The sequence below is a fragment of the Carassius gibelio genome, chromosome B19, assembly GCF_023724105.1.
Source record: "Carassius gibelio isolate Cgi1373 ecotype wild population from Czech Republic chromosome B19, carGib1.2-hapl.c, whole genome shotgun sequence".
Lineage (NCBI taxonomy): Eukaryota > Metazoa > Chordata > Actinopteri > Cypriniformes > Cyprinidae > Carassius > Carassius gibelio.
In genome coordinates, this window is record NC_068414.1 from 29660332 (window position 1) to 29678956 (window position 18625).

The following is an 18625-nucleotide window of genomic DNA, read 5'->3' on the forward strand; positions in this document are numbered from 1 at the left end:
GAGATTCTTCTTGTGCTAAAGTTTCTCCACCTTCTGTGGACTGAGATTCTTCACCTTCTGCTTTATGTTCCCCTCCTGTGAATTAAGATTATTCTTAGCTGAAGTTTAGCCCCCTTCTGCAGACTGAGATTCTTCATTGTTACCTTAGTCACCTACAATCTGTGAACCCCTTCCATAATTTGCCAATCAATCAGAGTAGATCATTGTTAAGCCCGCCCCCACGAGAAGTTTGTGTCAAAACACCAAACGAAAAATTGTGAACCGTAAGCGAAATCTGTGGCAATGCATTCAGAATCCACGATTGAAAATGAATTTTTGAAAAACATTAACAAAAAATGAAGCATATTTGAAGAGCCTGTTAAATTTGTGCCACTGAGTTCATTTTTTTTTTCAATTTCATTGTGTTTTTCTTCTTTTGTAATGGCATATTTGTGATAGTTTCTTAAAAAGTTATGTTCGGTTTTATAACGTTTCCATATAAACCCGCCCGCTCCCGCGAGATTTGCAGTGGGTCCAGCGGGAGCCCAAACCCAATGCACCCCTCTAGTTCCAGGTACTGATATAGGCAAATAGAAGTGTGCTATTTTCTACATCCATTTGTGACTGACATACTTGATGTGACTAAGAGTTTCAGAGATGCTGACTTAAAGACACTTAAAGATATATAACTATAAAAAAAATATAATAATTATATAATTATATTTTCAATATATGAAAATATAATGGCACTCATATACATTACTCTCAGAATCAATCAGTCTAAATGCTTTTATGTTTGCAATATTCTTCTTACTTACCACAATGCTACTTTCATTATAAACACAGAAATGTACTGAAGTTTTCCCATTATTTTTAGTTTCGATCTGAACTTAATGAAAATACATCGTATGACATAGATGAAAAGAGTTAATTATTTATAAAGCTTAAAATCATCTAGGCTGTAATTTGATCTTGAGTCTCTGAATATTTTAAAAGATAGCTAAAATCACTGGTAACATTTTTGAACATTATTATTGTAAAATACCAAATAATCTCCTGCAATATCTCGAATAATCCAGACTTCAACAGTTCCACGTGTTTACAGTACAAGAGTTCCCTGTAAAAGTAATTTGCATTTAGCAACCATGCCAAAATAAACACACTCAACATATATTTCATATTTAGGAATGTCTTTGATCATGATTTAAACAAAAATAATTATACTTACTAGCACAATATAATTTGTAGAAGAATTAGCGTGCACTGAATTTTTCTGGCCTTGGCACCAGACAGAAAATGGTGACGTTTGCAGTCTTTACTTTTGACATACTTTACATCTTTAACTGAGGCAGTTATACAGGATTTGACTACATTTGCCTAAACAGTCAATGCAAAATGAGCCCTGAAATTGTTTGCATTCATTCATGGTGTACAGACGGCATTTGAAAATTCATTGGTCAGTTATAATATAAGTCTGTCTGCTTAAATATAATTAAAATATATTTCTAATGCAAATTCATTGAACATTTTAGAACTATATCTATTCACATGCCTGATTTGATGTTATCTCAGCTGCTGTCACAGGGGACTTTGCATAACTGACAGAATCATGTACCATGTCTAATTCTCAATTGCACTAAACTGTGCCCTGTGGTGAGACGAAGGAGAGTGAAGGAGAAGTGCTTGCTCACATGTAACAGAAATTTGGCCTTAACACAGGTTAAATGCTCTGTTGCAGGTCATTGGACAGATGATAGGAAAAAAAAAAAACTTCATTACCTTCCTATTTAGTTTGTTCCAACTATTTGATGTTTGTTACATGCAGCTTATTTGTAACAGGAAAAGCATGTGTGGAAGAATCTGTCACAGGAGGTGCGGGGATGAACTCAGGCGCAGACAGAATGCACTACACACAGGATTTATTAATAACAAAAAGGGGAAAACAAAACCCACGTGGGGGGAAACAACGAATAGGGAATAGACAAATAAAGAGTTCGACTAGAAACAAACAATAAAACAAAAGACTCTTCACTCTGGTACGCACACTACAGAAAAACAATCCACAGGTCTCACAACGTTTTGTCAAAGTGTAACAATGATCCGCCCTAGACAGCGAACACAAGGGGATTGAAATAGGGAGACTAAAGATAACATAACAGGTGACACCGGTAAAGCAATAATGACAAAACGAGGATAACAAGGGGGCGGGGCAAGGAAACGAGACAACAAAAGCACATGACCCAAAGACAAGGCCATGTGCTTGCACACAAAACACGGGCCTGTCATGATCCTGCCTCAAGACTAGAGAAAATCAAGGACACGAGGGCAGAATCATGACAGAATCAGTAAATGTTGTGAAATTCTAAGGGGTTTCTTTAAGAACTCAATCACCCACACAGAGCTCGTTTTCCAAAACTAAACATTAATTGGAAAAAGTCAAATCATACTACATTTAAAAAAAAAAAATCCAAAATTAAGGTTAATATACTAATGTCTTTATTTCATAACCAAACCCATAATTAACTAATGTACAAAAATCATTTTCACATTTAAGATTTAACTCCTGCCTCAATGTTTCTGTTTTTCTTACTCATCTTTCTCATGCTCTTTATCTATGAATGATATCGTGGCCACTATGTTCGATAAGGCTTTTTAGAGGAGCCCTCCGCACAGTTTTGACACGGCTAGCACACGTCTCTATAATGCGTCTAAACCCAGCCAGCATGGATAAGGTATGAACTCGCCCTCACCTCGGGCAAAAACGATTGCGAATAACACTCCTTTTTTGTTTGTTTGTTTGCATTGATTTTTCGGTAGCACTTAATTTTACAGTCCTGTTCCTCATGTACATGCTAGGTACTTATTATAGTAATTACAATAACTATGTAATAAGTAGGTACTAACCCTGAACCTACCCCTAAACCTAACCCTACCCCATGTAGTTACCTTGTTTTACCAGAACTTTCTTAGATAAATACACTGTAAGTACTGTAAAATAAAGTGCAACCAATTTTTCTTATATTGTCAGTAATTAAATATATCATTAAAGAAATATTTACTCAGATTAAACTTAATTATAAAAAAAAAAAAATAAGAAATAGTAATAATAAATGGTCTTGATTGTACAGTATGCATCAGGCTAGAAGTAGGACTGGTTGTCCAACTATTTAAAACAAAAAGTTTTTTTTTTTTTTTTTACTTGGAAAAATACATTTAGGCAACAGTTTCCATGGCTTCTTACATTTAAGTCTTGACCGAACTTAAAATGTCAGTTTGATGTGGCTTAAAGAAATTTTTGCTGAAAATTTGTTCACACTTCATCCAGTTTAATCTTATATTACTTGCTCATCAATGGACCTTTGGAAGTGAATGGGTGCTATCAGAATGAAAGTCCAAACCACTGATAAAAACATCACAATTAAGTATGTAAAACAAGTAATCCACACGACTCCAGACCATCAGTGAATGCCTTCTGTGAAAAGTTGTGTGTTTGTAAGAAACAAATCCATCAGTAAGTTGTTTAAACTGTCACTGTAACTGTCATAGTGATCCAATAAACATCTACATCTTTGATTGTCTGTGGGTGAGTAAAGCTTCAGCAATTTTTACATTTTGGGTCAGCTATCAAAATCTGCCATAGTCAACAGGTTATTAAATGTGACAAAAAAAAGGCAATGTAAACAAAACAAGCAAATATTGTAACTAAATCAAGTTTCATGCCCCAGTGCATGCTGGGAAGATGTTGAATAAATGTTTTTTTTTTTTCAGTCTAGATCTGTTAAAAATGTAAAAAAAAAAAAAAAAAAAAAAAGCATGGTGACTTAAATTCAGACAAATCAGAGGAAATGTATTACAACTAAATGCATTACTTCAGTTAGGATTATTGAATTTATCTATGAACCAGTAGCATTTTACAACGTGTTATGCAACTATAGAACGCAGCTATTTCTACTTGTTCCAACCCAGATCAAATTACTTAAATGTAGTCAGTTACATTCAGTCATATTAAATAATATTTCTGACTTTAATAAAACCAGTTTCCTGTGTAAGTTTGTGTTGTTGTGTTTATTGTATCTTTATGATTTGATGACTATGCCCTTTAAGTATCAGATCGTTCTGTGTCATCTGTTGTAAAGATGCATTTTGTTGTCGTTGTGAAGAAATTCTTTATAAAATTCATCACACATCAACTTGCTTTTCTGTGCCAATGATATTGGGTTTTTTTCTAGTGCACGCTTGCCAAATTTAAAAAGCACATTTTTCTAAGGTATACACTCCCTTATCTAATGGTGGGTTTGAACTCATCCTACATATGTTGCTGGTTCTCTTTCAAGATATGCAAATCAAGGTAAGTGGTTTGTTTGTCAAGGCATATTGTCATTAGCATTTGAAATGGATCCCTGCCAGACCATATGGTTGTATGCAAATCAGTACTCAGTCATGACGCTTTTTTATAAGAACATCCAGCGCAGTCAATCTGTCATGTGCTTGTAGTGACACTTACTGATTGCATGAGATTTTGTAATATGTTCTTTCATCAAGTCTCAGTTTTCTTGAAACAAAAAATCCAGAACTTAAATGGCCATTTTGTGCTGCAGACCTCAGGGCCAGTCCCTTATGGATTTGAGGTTCCTGGTTTAATCAGGTAATGCAGATAAAGGCCAGAGGTCACAGGCTGGATCCTTATATTCTGAAAGTGAGTTCCTCATCAGTAGATTTACACTGGAAAACACAGAGGCTTCATGGAAATAAGTTCACATTGTTACAGTCATACACACCCATACGCAAACAGTCACTTTGTTCCTTTAGAATTCCTTTAAACATTCTCGTCTCACAGGTCTTTCAGTGCTAAAGGCAGAGAGGCGAGGAGGACAAGGTTTCTCAGTGGAGGAAGCTACACAAGTGCTGTTTTGACCTCTCTGGAGACAGGGTCACAATTTTGGGCACCAACATGTAAATATTAAAATTAGTAGTTAGGAATTATTAATAGTTTTAAAATTAATTGTTAACATGAAAAAATATATAATACATCTTTTTATGTATTACAAATATTTAATATATTTAAATTGCAATATAAAATAAAATTAACCATGTTATCTAATAGAGATAATTATTTTATATAAATACATATGTTTTTTAATCAGCAAGGATGCATTAAATTAATCAGGTGACAGTTAAGAGTCTTACATTGTGTTAGGGCTGTCAAACAATGAATGAAATCCAAAAGTTTGTGTTTACATAATATATGTTTGTACTGTGTATGTATTATTATTATATATGTATATATATATATATATATATATATATATATATATATATATATATATACATTTATATATTTATATAATATAAATTATATATAATTATTAATAAAATATACATGTATGTGTGTGTATCTATATATACAATAATAAATACACATACAAACATATATTATGTAAACACAAACCTTTATTTTGAAAGTGATTAATCATTTGAAAGCTCTAGTGTTTGTGTGTGTGTGTTTGTGTGTGTGTGTGTGTGTGTGTGTGTGTCTGTCTGTCTGTGTGTCTGTGTGTGTGTGTGTGTGTCAATCACAGTTTCCACAAAAATAGTAAGCAGCATAAATTAATTAAATTCTAAAATACATTAAAATGGAGTAAAGCTATTTTAAACTGTAATAATATTTTTTATTTTTCCAATGAAATAAATGCAGCCTTTGTGAGTAAAGACATTTTTTCTTTTTTAAATCTTACTGACCACGAATGTTTATATGTTTCTGTGAATCTCTGTTGACCTCTGTGCAGGTACAACACACCCTCACCTAAAGAAATCTATCCATCAACTACCTCTAACAGCACCCGGAAACCAAAGCAGGTCCACCCTCACTGCAGGCATCATGCAGGATTCCAATAGTACAGCTCATTGTTAAGAGGAAAAAAAGGCTACTTTTAATATGATATAACACAACACAACACAACATAACAACATAATATATGCATGAAGATTTATTGAAGTTTTAGCTTTGCAACTCAATGCTGTCTGGATTTCACTGTGTTTTTGTGTGAATATCTGAACATGTTGTGGACAGGCAGATACAACTCCCAATCCTCTGGCCACAGAGGAACTCAACCTTCTCGCTTAACTGATGGGTGGAATAGAGGTGCAGAAAATCTTGAATGTGGACGCAGGTTTCAAAGTGACCCTGTTAGCCTTAGACCAGGAGGAGGACGGCATGTAAGCATTACTAATCCAGACATACTCCTGCAACAAGCCACGCACAACCTCCAAGGCATGCTGGATTCTCTATTGTACTTTTATGCTGCTTCTTTAGTCTTTTTGGATCTTGAGTGCTGGGTGAGTTGGATATTTACCTACAAACCAATATAGAAAAATAAATGCAAATGTCTTGCAAAGAATAAAGAAATAACTAACAAAATAAGTCAAGGAAGTATGTAGCTTTTTGTTTGTCCACAAAGGGCTGACTGAAAATAATAGGTAAACATTTTTGGTATTGTAGATAACCAATCTCTTAAAATGTTTTTCAGTGGAATTTCGGAAGGAGCAGCACGTACAAGCCACGCAGGTGCTGTGTCATGCACTTTTCAAATCTGCTCATGTCCTCGACTTACTTTATTTGGTTGCCCAGGGCTGAGAATGCTACTAGTAAAATCTATACTATCATTTACTAAGAAACAGCATCATTGCTCCAGGGCCAGCTCAATTTAAAGCTTTTTGGCATATCACTTTAATTCCAATCAAATTTAATTCACTGGGAAGTTAACATCAACAGCTAATTCAGGAATGTTTTATGAGTTTGGAATAATCTTTTAGCATTGCCTGACCTAGACACGGTTAAGTACATATAAACACATACTGAGTTTGATATTAACTAAATTTTTTACATTTGTGACACTCTCGTAAATGTACTACTATTAACACCAAACTCTAAGTGTCTGTAAATGGCTCAATATAAATAACTTTATTTTAATGTTTACCTTGGTATTCTCAGGATCAGCTGGCCATTACTGAGCTGGCACGCTCAGCAGGAGTATTTGATGAAGGGGAAGCTTGACAGAGGGACCCGGGAACAAGGGGGATGACTTGCTGGATGAGCTCTAAAGGTCAGTGGCTGTAAACTGTGAGTCAGGATACATGTGGTAATTCTGAAACAAGGTTACAGAACAATATGGTAGGTTTGGAAATGCCTGGCATTTATATAGTCAAAAACACGATGAAGAACAAGCTGGAAGCAAAATCGCATTTTGATGGGTGGTGTTTATGATTTCCTAAACAACGTGATGTTTTAAACTTTAAACTGGTTGAAAAAAAAGTTAGAAAATAGATTGAACCTTTTAAATTTTGACTGAGTGTTTCTTCTGTTTTCATTACATCTATAATGTACGTTTACTATATCTTATTTGATTGACGTGCAATGACTGCTTTATCTCTTTATCTGGTTTCTTTGCAGCATAATGAAAGTCAATAATTCTGAGTTCATTGGAACAGAAGGCGTTTCATTCTGCAGACAGAAAACCACACACACGACATACATTCAGACAAGTGTCAACAATATCACCTTCAACATAAAGAGGATGGAATGTTGAACTGTGTTCTCGGGATATTTTATACAGGTCTGGTTGGGGCAAGATGTCACTTATTTATTTATCTATCTATTTCTTTCTTTGGCTATTTATTGGCATTCTCTATATCAGCACAAAACTTTTAACAAATTGCATTTTAAAGTACAGCCTATGTACTGTGTACAATAATGTTTGAACGTAAACGTCTAAAGCACATAGGAAATAAGTGTGTGGAAGAACAATTATTTGATACAAATAATTAGCTACAGGTAAATCAGAAAAGTAGTTTGGTATTTTTGCATGTTATCTTTAGTTTTTCTTTCCTTTACATTGTTTCATCATTGTTTTACTGTTCCGATTATGCATTTAAATAACATAACGTTACTTATAAATTGCATTTATCAGATGACAACTAGCCCTAGTCAAAGAGTATAGAAGCCCTATACTTCAATACACTTTGCCCTAGTTGCTCCTAACTCGCTAGAGGGAGCGCGAGCGCCTTCATCCGGAACGCATTGATGACGTCACTCTCCTCTACGACAAAGCGCAGCGCTCTCGAAACATAGACAGTAAAACCATTCCCGAAATAAACTGACATGATGTTTTGAGCGTGTTAGAAAACGCAAAGCAAGGTAACAAAACAAAAACTTTTACCTCAAGTTGAATTTATGACTTATTCCGGGTTCAAAATGAAATTAGTTTGTTATTATTTCCTCTCTGAATGAATACAAATCTCGCGTGCCTCTGTAAGGACGTTAAAGATAACGTTGCAGGAAAGCTTAATATTTGCAAATGTCTTTTCGTGATTCGTATCGTGTTCAATGATCACCAGTGACTATCCGTTAAACAGTAATTTATCTTGCATGTATCTTTGTAAGTTAGTCTTTTATGCTTTGCAACACGTCACTATACATATATACTTATTGTTACTGAGACGCAGCTTGCTGAAAAACACCGCAAGCTAAACTTTGGAGCATATATAACAAGCACAAAAACACAACAAAAAGTAACACACACACACACACACACATATATATGAAATGTAACTTATATTTGTGTAACTTTTTGTTGTGTTTTTGTGCTCGTTATACAATACATCTATATTTATCCATAAAAGTTCAATTTTACTGAATTTGACATTATTGCTTTTCATTCTGTTGACAAACCCATTTTAGCAAATTTCCCATGCATTGTTGTGATTCGTCTGTCAGCAGAGCCTTGCAGAAACCTGCAAGTGAGCACATGCTCAAAAACATTTAAACAAAAATGTTTTTCATAGATTTATTTGGGGCTGCCTTTTTATAATTAATTGGCACAGAATCACTTGTTTGCTTTTCGTCTTCTTTGGTGTCATAAAAAGAAATAAAAAAGAAATCGATTGGTTGTTAACTTGCTCCCACTGTAAGACAGATGACATTGTCCACATGTTAAGGACTTCTCTGTGCACAGGTGAACATGGACGTGAGCCATTCCATTCGTGAACGCACCATCGCCGAGAACAGTCTGGTGATTCTTCTTCAGGGTCTGCATGGTCAGGTGACCACCGTTGACCTGCGAGACGAGAGCACGGCGAGGGGACGCGTTATTAACGTGGACGCTTTCATGAACATCCGGCTGGAGAAGGTTCTGTACAGGGACAGACGTGGACACGTGTCCAGTATGGACGACTTGTTCATCACGGGGCGAAACGTGCGTTATGTCCACATCCCAGACCACATGAACATTATAGAGACAATAGAGACCCAGCTCGCCAAAATACACCGCGTGCGAAACTTTGGAGCAAGCGGTGGACGCAAAGAATACTCTAAGAATAAATAGTTTTTATGAGAAACTCATGTTTGTCTTGCAAACATATGGTTTTGTAATGGGCAGTATTTCTTTTCGTTAAGTCATGCAATCATGGAGAAAAATTTAATGCATAGTTTACTTTGAAAATGTTGCTAGTTGGTGACTGAAAGAGCTCTGAATGTCATCTCTAGGAAAAGTGTGGGAAAGTCAATTCTGTGTAGTGTGCACAACTCTGGTGGTTTGAAAAAGCAGTAAACAGTGATATAACCATTGATCAATGTGTTCCTTAAGTTGACATTGTGTTTGTTTAAACGACACATCTTTTTTACTTTTAATATTTGTTCTGTCTCTTGATTGAGATGTCAATATCTCTCAACCACAATTATATCTTAATCACATTATGCAAATATTGGTACGTTGAAGCCTTTTATTTGTTCAATTCAAAACAATGTTTTCAGTTTAATGACTGTTAATGTTTTTTATTGCTGAGGTTTCATAAGATGTCTGTAAGAGACATTCATCCATCTATGTTGTCCTCACACATAAAAATCTACCAATATATTTGTTTAGAACAGTTTTTGACTGTTTTTGCATGTAAACGGTGCTTGATCTCTGAATATTTCTCCTCTGATCACAATAAGAATACTTTTTACACTGTTGAAAGCAATATTATAGACTGAGGACTTGTTTTTTTTTTTTTTTGTCAGAAGCAGCAGATTAAAGTGAAAAACGCCTTAATAATGGCTCTGTTTCGCATTTAAAATTTAGCGTGAAACATTCCTTTAACCCAATCCTTCAGATTGGACTACGAATGCTTTTGTCTCAGTTTGTGGCCAATGTGGCACCAGAGTTTACATCTTATTTTGGAGCGATATTATTTTGCTTCCAGAATGCTACATATGTTTTAGCATTGCGTATGAGGATGCAGGATTTTCAGTGACCACATAATCATCGTCCTTGCAATGACACAAACCTCATTCCTGACCGGACCCAGGAATATTCTTGTAAACAAAAGACATGGCACAACATGAACATTACACATGCTGCTTATGAAGAAGCTTGAATCCCAATTAGGGAAAAATCATTTTTAAGCGTTTGAATGCTGGTGCATGATGTTCAATCTCAATGGGCGATTCGACTCAAGTTGTATTTAGCTTTTTCCCAGCATGCACCTGCTGATGTGAGCATGCTGCCCACATCATGTCCATTTATCTCCATCGGACTCAACTTATCTAAGGAGCATGGTTCACAGGTTTTCATTGGCCTTGTGCTAAGCTTAGGATGCCTTTCGGTTAAGAGTCGCTTCAGGTGTTTAACTCTGGTCAGACGGGAACACAAAGAGCTCTTTTAATCCAGCCATAGCCTGAAGCACCAGGCACTGTGCCCACTGCAGACATTTCCTGTTCCACCCTGCAGGGTTAACCCTCAACAGACAGAGATCTCTGGCATGTTCAACGTGGCCCGTCCCAGAAGTTGGGCGGTTGGCCTTATTCAAGTCAGCACACGCTGAAAGACACATCATTTAGGGGCGTATTTGAATGTAGAAAGTGAAGACAAACAGAAACATAAAGAGGCTGGGTTCGAATTTACATTTGCCACCCATTTATTTTGGCTTCCTTTATAAATATGCATATTTTTTTTCTGAAGAAGAAGTGATAAGGGCTTGATCATGCAAAAAAAAAATGTCTACTGATGTTTTAGAGATTTTAATTTTCTCAAAAATGCAAAGTGGAATTATTAATAGCATTTAAAATTACAAATGTGTTACACTAAAACTAATACTGTGAAACATTATTCCAGTTTAAACTAATTGTTTGACATATTTTGTAACAAAGTTCTTAAAGGGATAGTTCACCCAAAAATGAAAATTTGATGTCTATCTGCTTACCCCCAGGGCATCAAAGTTGTAGGTGATTTTGTTTCTTCAGTAGAACACAAACTAAGATTTTTAATTGAAACCGTTGCAGTCTGTCAGTCACATAATGTAAGTGGATGAAATCGTGGCTAAAACATACAATAAAAACATACACAAACAAAACCAAATTAAGCCCTGCGGCTCATGATGATACACTGATGTGTAAAGACACAAAATGATCTCTCAAGTGGATCATTGACACTCCTAATTGAGATTGTAGATAGTGTCAGGGTTTCATTTGGTTTTGTTTGTGTTTGTTTTTTGTTGTTGTTTTTTTTACTTTTAAAGCCGTGATTCCCATCCACTTACATTATAAGACTGATACAACAAACAAAGTCATCTATATATTGGTTGTCCTGGGGGTAAGCAGATAAACATACATTTTCATTTTTGGGTGAACTTCCCTTTAATCTTTTTCATTTGAACTGTCTTTGACGAATAGAAAGTTCAAAACAACAGCATTTATTTGAAACAGAATGATACGCATTTACTTCTGATCAATGTAATGCATCCATGTGTTAAAAATATTAGTGTAATTTATTTTATTTAAACTTTTAACATTAGTGTGTGATTGGGAAAATTATGATAAATGTTTTTGTGTTTGTGCTTCCTTTGAAATGACTAAAAATAAGTAAGGTTTAATATTTTGTTTTATAAGCAAAATACATTCATTTAATAATTTGGTTATTATTAGAGTGTCTTAGAAAATGAGATAAAAAAAAAAAGTCAATTAACTACTTTCTAAAAACTTCATCATATATTAGTTTTTTAATTGAGAGCCTTTGTGAATGTTTTTAAAAACACACACATTTTCCATGCAATAAATCGTTTTTTGCTTTTGTATTGAATCTTTCTAGAGTTTTTCCCTCACCATTGTTGCATTTAGCTGCCGGTATTCTCTGTAAAACTGATTTGCACCTATATTTGTGGTGAAAAGCATTATATCTAAATTTGAATTGAGTTCTCTATAGGTTTATACATCTAACAGAACAGATAAATGTTTAGATAAGTTAGTACATCATAACATAAATACAAATTCTTTCATGTTTTCTTAATTATCTTTTCTTAAAGTATAAATGGGTCTTTAATTGCATAGCCTTCATATTACAAAGGGTCTTTCGCATAGGGAATATCATATTTTTGGATCCTAGGCATTACAATGTATAGTGGCTATACTGTATGGTGTATAAACTACAATACTAGACCATACTTACAAACTATTTGAGTTGCTACATTTAGCACAGCGTCTGTAGTCTGTCTAAGCTTAAAGAAAACACAGTGTATGTTTTTCTGTGGTTTACAAACCCACACAAGACACTCAAATATACATGTGTGGACCTGAAAGAAGAGGTTTACACTGAGCTGGTGACCAGCGGGCGTGAAATGTGGCCTGGATCGCACTGCCATCCCGAGGGTGTAAATTCTCATCTCTTGTCGTTTGCCCCTCCCTGACTCTATTTTCCCTCTGACAGGAAACACCTCCCGCAGCCCAAACTGCTTTTCTATGGTCTGGTCCCAGTGAGAGAGCCGCTGTGTATGTGTGAGTGCAGACGTCTGCTGCTTCTCCTGATGTCAGGCACAGATAAGTGTGAGTAGAGTGAGAAAGATCGTGCGTTTGGAGCTAAAGCACCTCTCAGTGTTTTGTGCGTGAGGCTGCTGCGCCTCTGGATACGGGACTCTTTCCTCCACCAGGACAATCTGGACAGAAATGATGGTTCGTTAGAAAAGGTAGGACTTCAAATAGTTCATCTTTGTTAAAGGAATAAAACATCAAAACTATCTTTCTGACTATCTTTCTGACTTCAGAAAATTGTTCAGATATTGGATGTATCAAAAATGTTATATGGGTGTATTAGTTTAGTTTAAAAGAGCTTGCTGTTTCGTTTTAAGCAACTGGAGTTTTTTTTCTGCCACAAAATATAACCAGGTGAAATATCCCAAAGATTTACACTGAAGGAGTGACTAGTTTTATCAACCAGAAAACCACACTATCACGATACAAACCATTTAAAAACCACACTATCACGATATAAACCATTTAAAAACCAGAATATCACCATACAAACCATTTAAAAACCACACTATCACGATACAAACCATTTAAAAACCACACTATCACGATATAAACCATTTTAAAACCACACTATCACGATATAAACCATTTTAAAACCAGAATATCACCATATAAACCATTTTAAAACCAGAATATCACCAAATAAACCATTTTAAAACCAGAATATCACCATATAAACCATATTAAAACCTGAATATCACCATACAAACCATTTTAAAACCAGAATATCAAATAAACCATATTAAAACCACACTATCACGATATAAACCATTTAAAAACCAGAATATCACCATATAAACCAATTAAAAACCAGAATATCACCATACAAACCATTTTAAAACCAGAATATCAAATAAACCATATTAAAACCAGAATATCACCATAGAAACCATATTAAAACCAGAATATCACCACATTATAAGTCCGGACTCTTTTGACCCTAGCAACTGCATTAAAAATGCCCTAGCAACCACCCATAACATTCTAGCAACTCATTTGCATCTGCATAGAAGAAACACATTAGTAACCATCTACAACAGCCTAGAAACTGCATAGCAGTGCCCTAGCAACCACCCACAACACCATATCAACTGCATAGAAACAACCTAGCATCCACCCATAATTCTCTAGCAACTGTATATTTGTGTGATGTGCAATTAATTATTTTATCAAGAAAATACTTTAGATAAAAAAGCACTGACTCTTTGCAAACCAAATTTCTTACATTCTATAAAAGGCTGAATACCTAAACCTCACGGAACAGACTATAAACAAAATCACTAAGAACATGCATTAAAAACCCTTTTTGTGGTCTGAAAGCTAATGTTGTTAATAATGAAGCTATGTGATACCTCTTGAAAGAAATGTGCTTTTAAAGATTGCTGATGGGAGAATATGCAAAAAAAAAAAAAGCATGAGTTCAGCAGGTTCTGCTGCTACATGCCCTTCTGCAGGTTTGCTCTTCTGGGAAAGACGCTGACAGGTGTCTGATGGTATGTTTGTGAGATGTTTTGTCCTGTGTCGAACAGTCGTTGACTCACAGCTGTGGGGCAGAACGCAGGTCATTTAGCCACTGTCTGGTATGCTCTGTCACTAACAGGAATATTTTTGGAACTTGTGGCATATGTCCCACGCTAATTGGTACTTGGAGCAGGACTTGACAATGTTTACAAGCTTCTAGTGTAATCTCATATTCCCGGTATCCTAGTTCCTGTTTGTCTTTTGTTTATGTGAGGGAATGTAGATTGTGTTTGCTAAACCACACTGAGGGGCTTTACAGGACTGCAGAGAATAACAAATCTGAGACGCCACAGGAAAAGCATTTTTTTTAATTTAAACATTTAATTACTTCAAGTATCATGAACATTTTATTGTTTAAAATATACTCTTTGTTTAGACTGATTATATAAAGCATAATTAAATAATTTTTTTATTACTATTATTACTAATTTGTTCACTAATATTTATGATCATTTTTATATTTTGTATATATTTTTAATTAAGTATTATAATGGTTACCGTTATTATAACATCAAAGTTTAAAAAATTATTATTATACATAGTAATAATACTAACAATATTCATTATTAGCATTATTAGTGCTGTCAAAAGATTAATCGCATCCAAAATAAAAGTTTTTGTTTACATAATATATGCATGTGTATTGTGTATATACAGTATATATTTTGAAAATATTTTCATGTATATACATTTATATATTTATATTCCTATATTTCATATTATATATAACTATTTAATATATAAAATATTTTTTTTCTTATATAAATGCATTGTGTTATATAATTTAAACAAAAACGTTTATTTCGGATGTGATTAATCGTGATTTTTAAAATAATATTAATAAACAATTTTTTTATTATATAATTGTAATATAATTATCATCATCTTCACCACCTCCACTATTATTATTATTAAATAATACTATATATCACATTTAATAATAATAATCAGTAGTAGTAGTAGTATATTCAATAACACTTATATAATATATATTTTTTAATAATTAAAAATATGATTGAAAAATATGACGATAATTTGATAACAACTAATTTGGTTTTGTATAAATAATTGAGAAAATGTTATTACATGTGATCATAATTTTCTGATTTCTGAAGCAAAAAAAAACAAAAAAAAAACAAAAACAAATGAGATTTCACTTTGTACAGTCAACATAATGTGCTTCACTCTAGTGTACTCAAATGTGTGCCCTAGTCCTGCCAAGAGCGGCAGATAGGGATCGGGGCGGCTGAGACTTTGAGCCTTGATGGCGTTGCTGTAATTACAGGCCCCAAGAGGAAACAAACAGGAAGACAATAACATGGCACCTCTTCCGTGGTCCCGGCATGGTCTCAGCGTCTGCTGCTTTTATGGTGTGGACGCACACAGGAAGTCACCACATTTATAGCCTGATGCTTTTATTGTTTCCTCACTTGGGCCGGAGGAGATTGTGGCTCCGGCTTGGGAAATCCAGATGTTCAGCTTTAATTCTCCCCCTCCTCTTTTCCATCTCGGAGAGAGTGACACAAGCTGGATCCTTCCCAGTTTCCCAGGGAAGAGTCCCACGCAGACCCCGAGCAGCATGTGAACGTCCTCACAGAATCTCAGTTCCTGTGGGAAAAATGGGAAAGCCTGCCTGGGAGCAAAGAGTGAGACCTGGGTCAATGCAATAACAACTGCGGTTATAAATGGCCCGTGTGGAAAGAGACTGATATAATGCTGCTTAATGGCACAATAAGTGCAATTTCAGCCTCAGGATCCAAAATAAATAAGTTAGAGCCTAGTTGTCTAATTATGAATAGCAGGGCATGTTGTTTTAGCTGTCCTTGCAATGCTGAAGCAAGCATCACTGTTGGTTTTTCAAAAGCCCTAACAAATATGAAAGGTATTATAATGTTATACTAAAATTATAACAATGGAAAACCCTTAAAATAACACATAGAAAGAAAAAAAAAACGTATCTTAAGCATGCAGAATAAGTGGACTTTTAAAGATTAATTGCCACTTTGAGCAATTATGTAATTGTGGCATCGCGATTAGAAATTCGATTAATTGTGCAGCCCTAATAACACCCTAGCAACTGAAGAGCGACAGGAAGGTTCCCAACCACATCACCCAGAAGCTTGTTTTGGGGGTTTTCTTAACCGTATGTCTGCTGTTTCTGAACTATATGTACTTTGTTCTACCACAGGGGTCAAGGTGAAATACAGTAGACAAGAAAGCAAGAGAAAGGAAAGCCAGATAAAGCCAATATGAACCCCATACGGAAAGACATGGAGCTGCTGAGTAACAGCATGGCTACTTATGCCCATATAACAGGTAAGAGCTTTCAAAACTCACCACTCATTACTGTGCAGCGTAAGATATCAAACGGTGAAAGGCAGCTGGCTAAACACTTCTATAGATTTGGGCCCCGTCTCACTCCTGACCCCAAGAAGAAAATAACAACCCATTCCATGGACTTAAGTGTTCTGTTTGATTTGGCTTCACACGTCTGACTTCATGAGAAATGGCTTAAATGTTCCTAAAGATGTTTCAAAGGTTATGATAGAAATGTAATACTTAAGCATAGGATTGGATCAAGAGGTTTTCAAGATAATCAGAAACATAAATTAATATGCATCCAAACTTTTGATTTGTACACGATGCAAGTTTTGAATACTGTATGCATGGAATTCCTGGATTTTGCCAAAAGTGCAGCATGCAACACAACACACAAGTGCATTGCATATCAAGTATCCCAATTCAAATAGGACATTCAAATTTCAATTGATTTATCATTTAGAATCCAATTTTTGATTCCAGGATGAAATGTGACTTGTTCTTGACAATTTTCCTTTTCTTTGAACACAGAGAACTTGGAGAGCTTTGCGCTGTACTTCTTGTTGGGGGTGTGTTCAGGTCTTCTGCTGGTCATTGTCCTCCTCATACTGGGCATCACCTGCCGACCGCGTTCAAAAATAAAAACACTATCCTCACCAGACAAGAGACGACTGAAAGAGTCCAGTGAGGAGGACGAGGAAGACAAGGAAGAGGACCAAAGTGAGGAAGGAGATGACGAGGACCTAGAATTCCCAGTGGTTACTGGGAGTCCATTGAGTGATCAGGCCCAGATGAATGGAACCATTAAGAGTGTGAACGTGTTTGCTTCAGCGGAGGAGCTGGAGAGAGCCAGGAGACTGGAGGAGAGAGAACGGATCGTCAGGGAGATCTGGAGGAACGGACAGCCAGATATACTGGTCACCGGCACAGGAACACTCGGACGAGTTCACTATCTCTAGTAGTGTTTAGTGGACGCAGTTGTTTCTACAGATATTGAATGCCACAGGATTTGGGTGTAAAGTACCCTTAAAATGGGACGGATTGAGTACACTCTTAAAAATATGGCTTCCAAAGGGAGGTTTTGTATTTCCAAAAGAACTTTTTTAAGAGTAGGTCTGCATTTAATCCCCATAATTCTGTTTTGAAGCCATTGCTTGTTTTCTAAATGAAATTAAAAAATTTTCATTTGCATTTTGTATATATGAATACATTTTAGCACTAAATGTTTGTGTATATATACTGTATGTATTTTTAAATAAAACCAAAGATTTTTACCTAATTCTGACACGTTTTATAAATGAGAAAGTAGCATAACTAAACTAAACTATAACTAAAGTATATTAATAGTTAATTAATAGTTATAGTTAATCCCATAGACTCCCAATGTTAAAATGGCCAGCTTTACATCACAAAAAAAAACATGTACAACCTGGTTAAAAAAAAGATTTTGGTCTATATCGCTAATTTTTTCTTTATGACAACTGTGAGGGGGATGAATTTTAACCCATCCTTTTAAATTAAATGAATGCCTTAAAGTTCTGTATAATTAAGGGCGTGGCCACTTGAGTGACAGGTGGATGGCCGCAGCAGACACTGCTGTTGAGCTAGGTGGGTGTGGCTTCAGCAACCAGCTCCCGCCTTTTTGCCCATTTTCGATTCTCCGGGAGTGACATACTGCCAAGATGGCAACGGCCGGCTCACCAACTTTGAGCTTCAAAAACGCTCTTTTTTTAAACAATTTTATGGCTTTAACCCTTTACTATTAAAAATGACAATTTACTTGAAGTACTACTTACAGGTTTCAGCAGGTTGGAGCTGTTTGTACACACTGAAACTTAAAATGTATAAAGCACAAAACAGTCCTGCAGTACAGTTCGACAAATATATATATAAAAACTGTGAATTTAATCATGAAACAGCTCATATCACATTGCGTAACTAGTACTACCTCTTCATAAAATCTCTAAA

At 35.3% G+C, this 18625-nt stretch overlaps 2 protein-coding genes and 1 pseudogene across 2 annotated transcripts; all 3 read left to right on the top strand.

Annotated features, from left to right (window-relative positions):
- The first annotated feature begins 2681 nt into the window (after positions 1 to 2681).
- LOC127978875 (protein OSCP1-like) lies at positions 2682 to 7061 on the top strand (annotated as a pseudogene).
- A 944-nt stretch (positions 7062 to 8005) lies between these two features.
- On the top strand, positions 8006 to 9911 carry lsm10 (LSM10, U7 small nuclear RNA associated). Its single transcript, XM_052583364.1, has 2 exons — positions 8006 to 8173; positions 8991 to 9911. Exon 2 carries the CDS (start codon positions 8997 to 8999, stop codon positions 9357 to 9359), a length of 363 nt encoding a protein of 120 aa, XP_052439324.1. The 5' UTR covers positions 8006 to 8173; positions 8991 to 8996; the 3' UTR covers positions 9360 to 9911.
- A 2824-nt stretch (positions 9912 to 12735) lies between these two features.
- Positions 12736 to 17936, top strand: eva1bb (eva-1 homolog Bb (C. elegans)). The gene is made up of 3 exons (XM_052583606.1): positions 12736 to 12972; positions 16527 to 16654; positions 17189 to 17936. The coding sequence occupies exons 2-3, from the start codon at positions 16588 to 16590 to the stop codon at positions 17614 to 17616; spliced, it is 495 nt and encodes a 164-aa protein (XP_052439566.1). The 5' UTR covers positions 12736 to 12972; positions 16527 to 16587; the 3' UTR covers positions 17617 to 17936.
- The last annotated feature ends 689 nt before the right edge of the window (positions 17937 to 18625 follow it).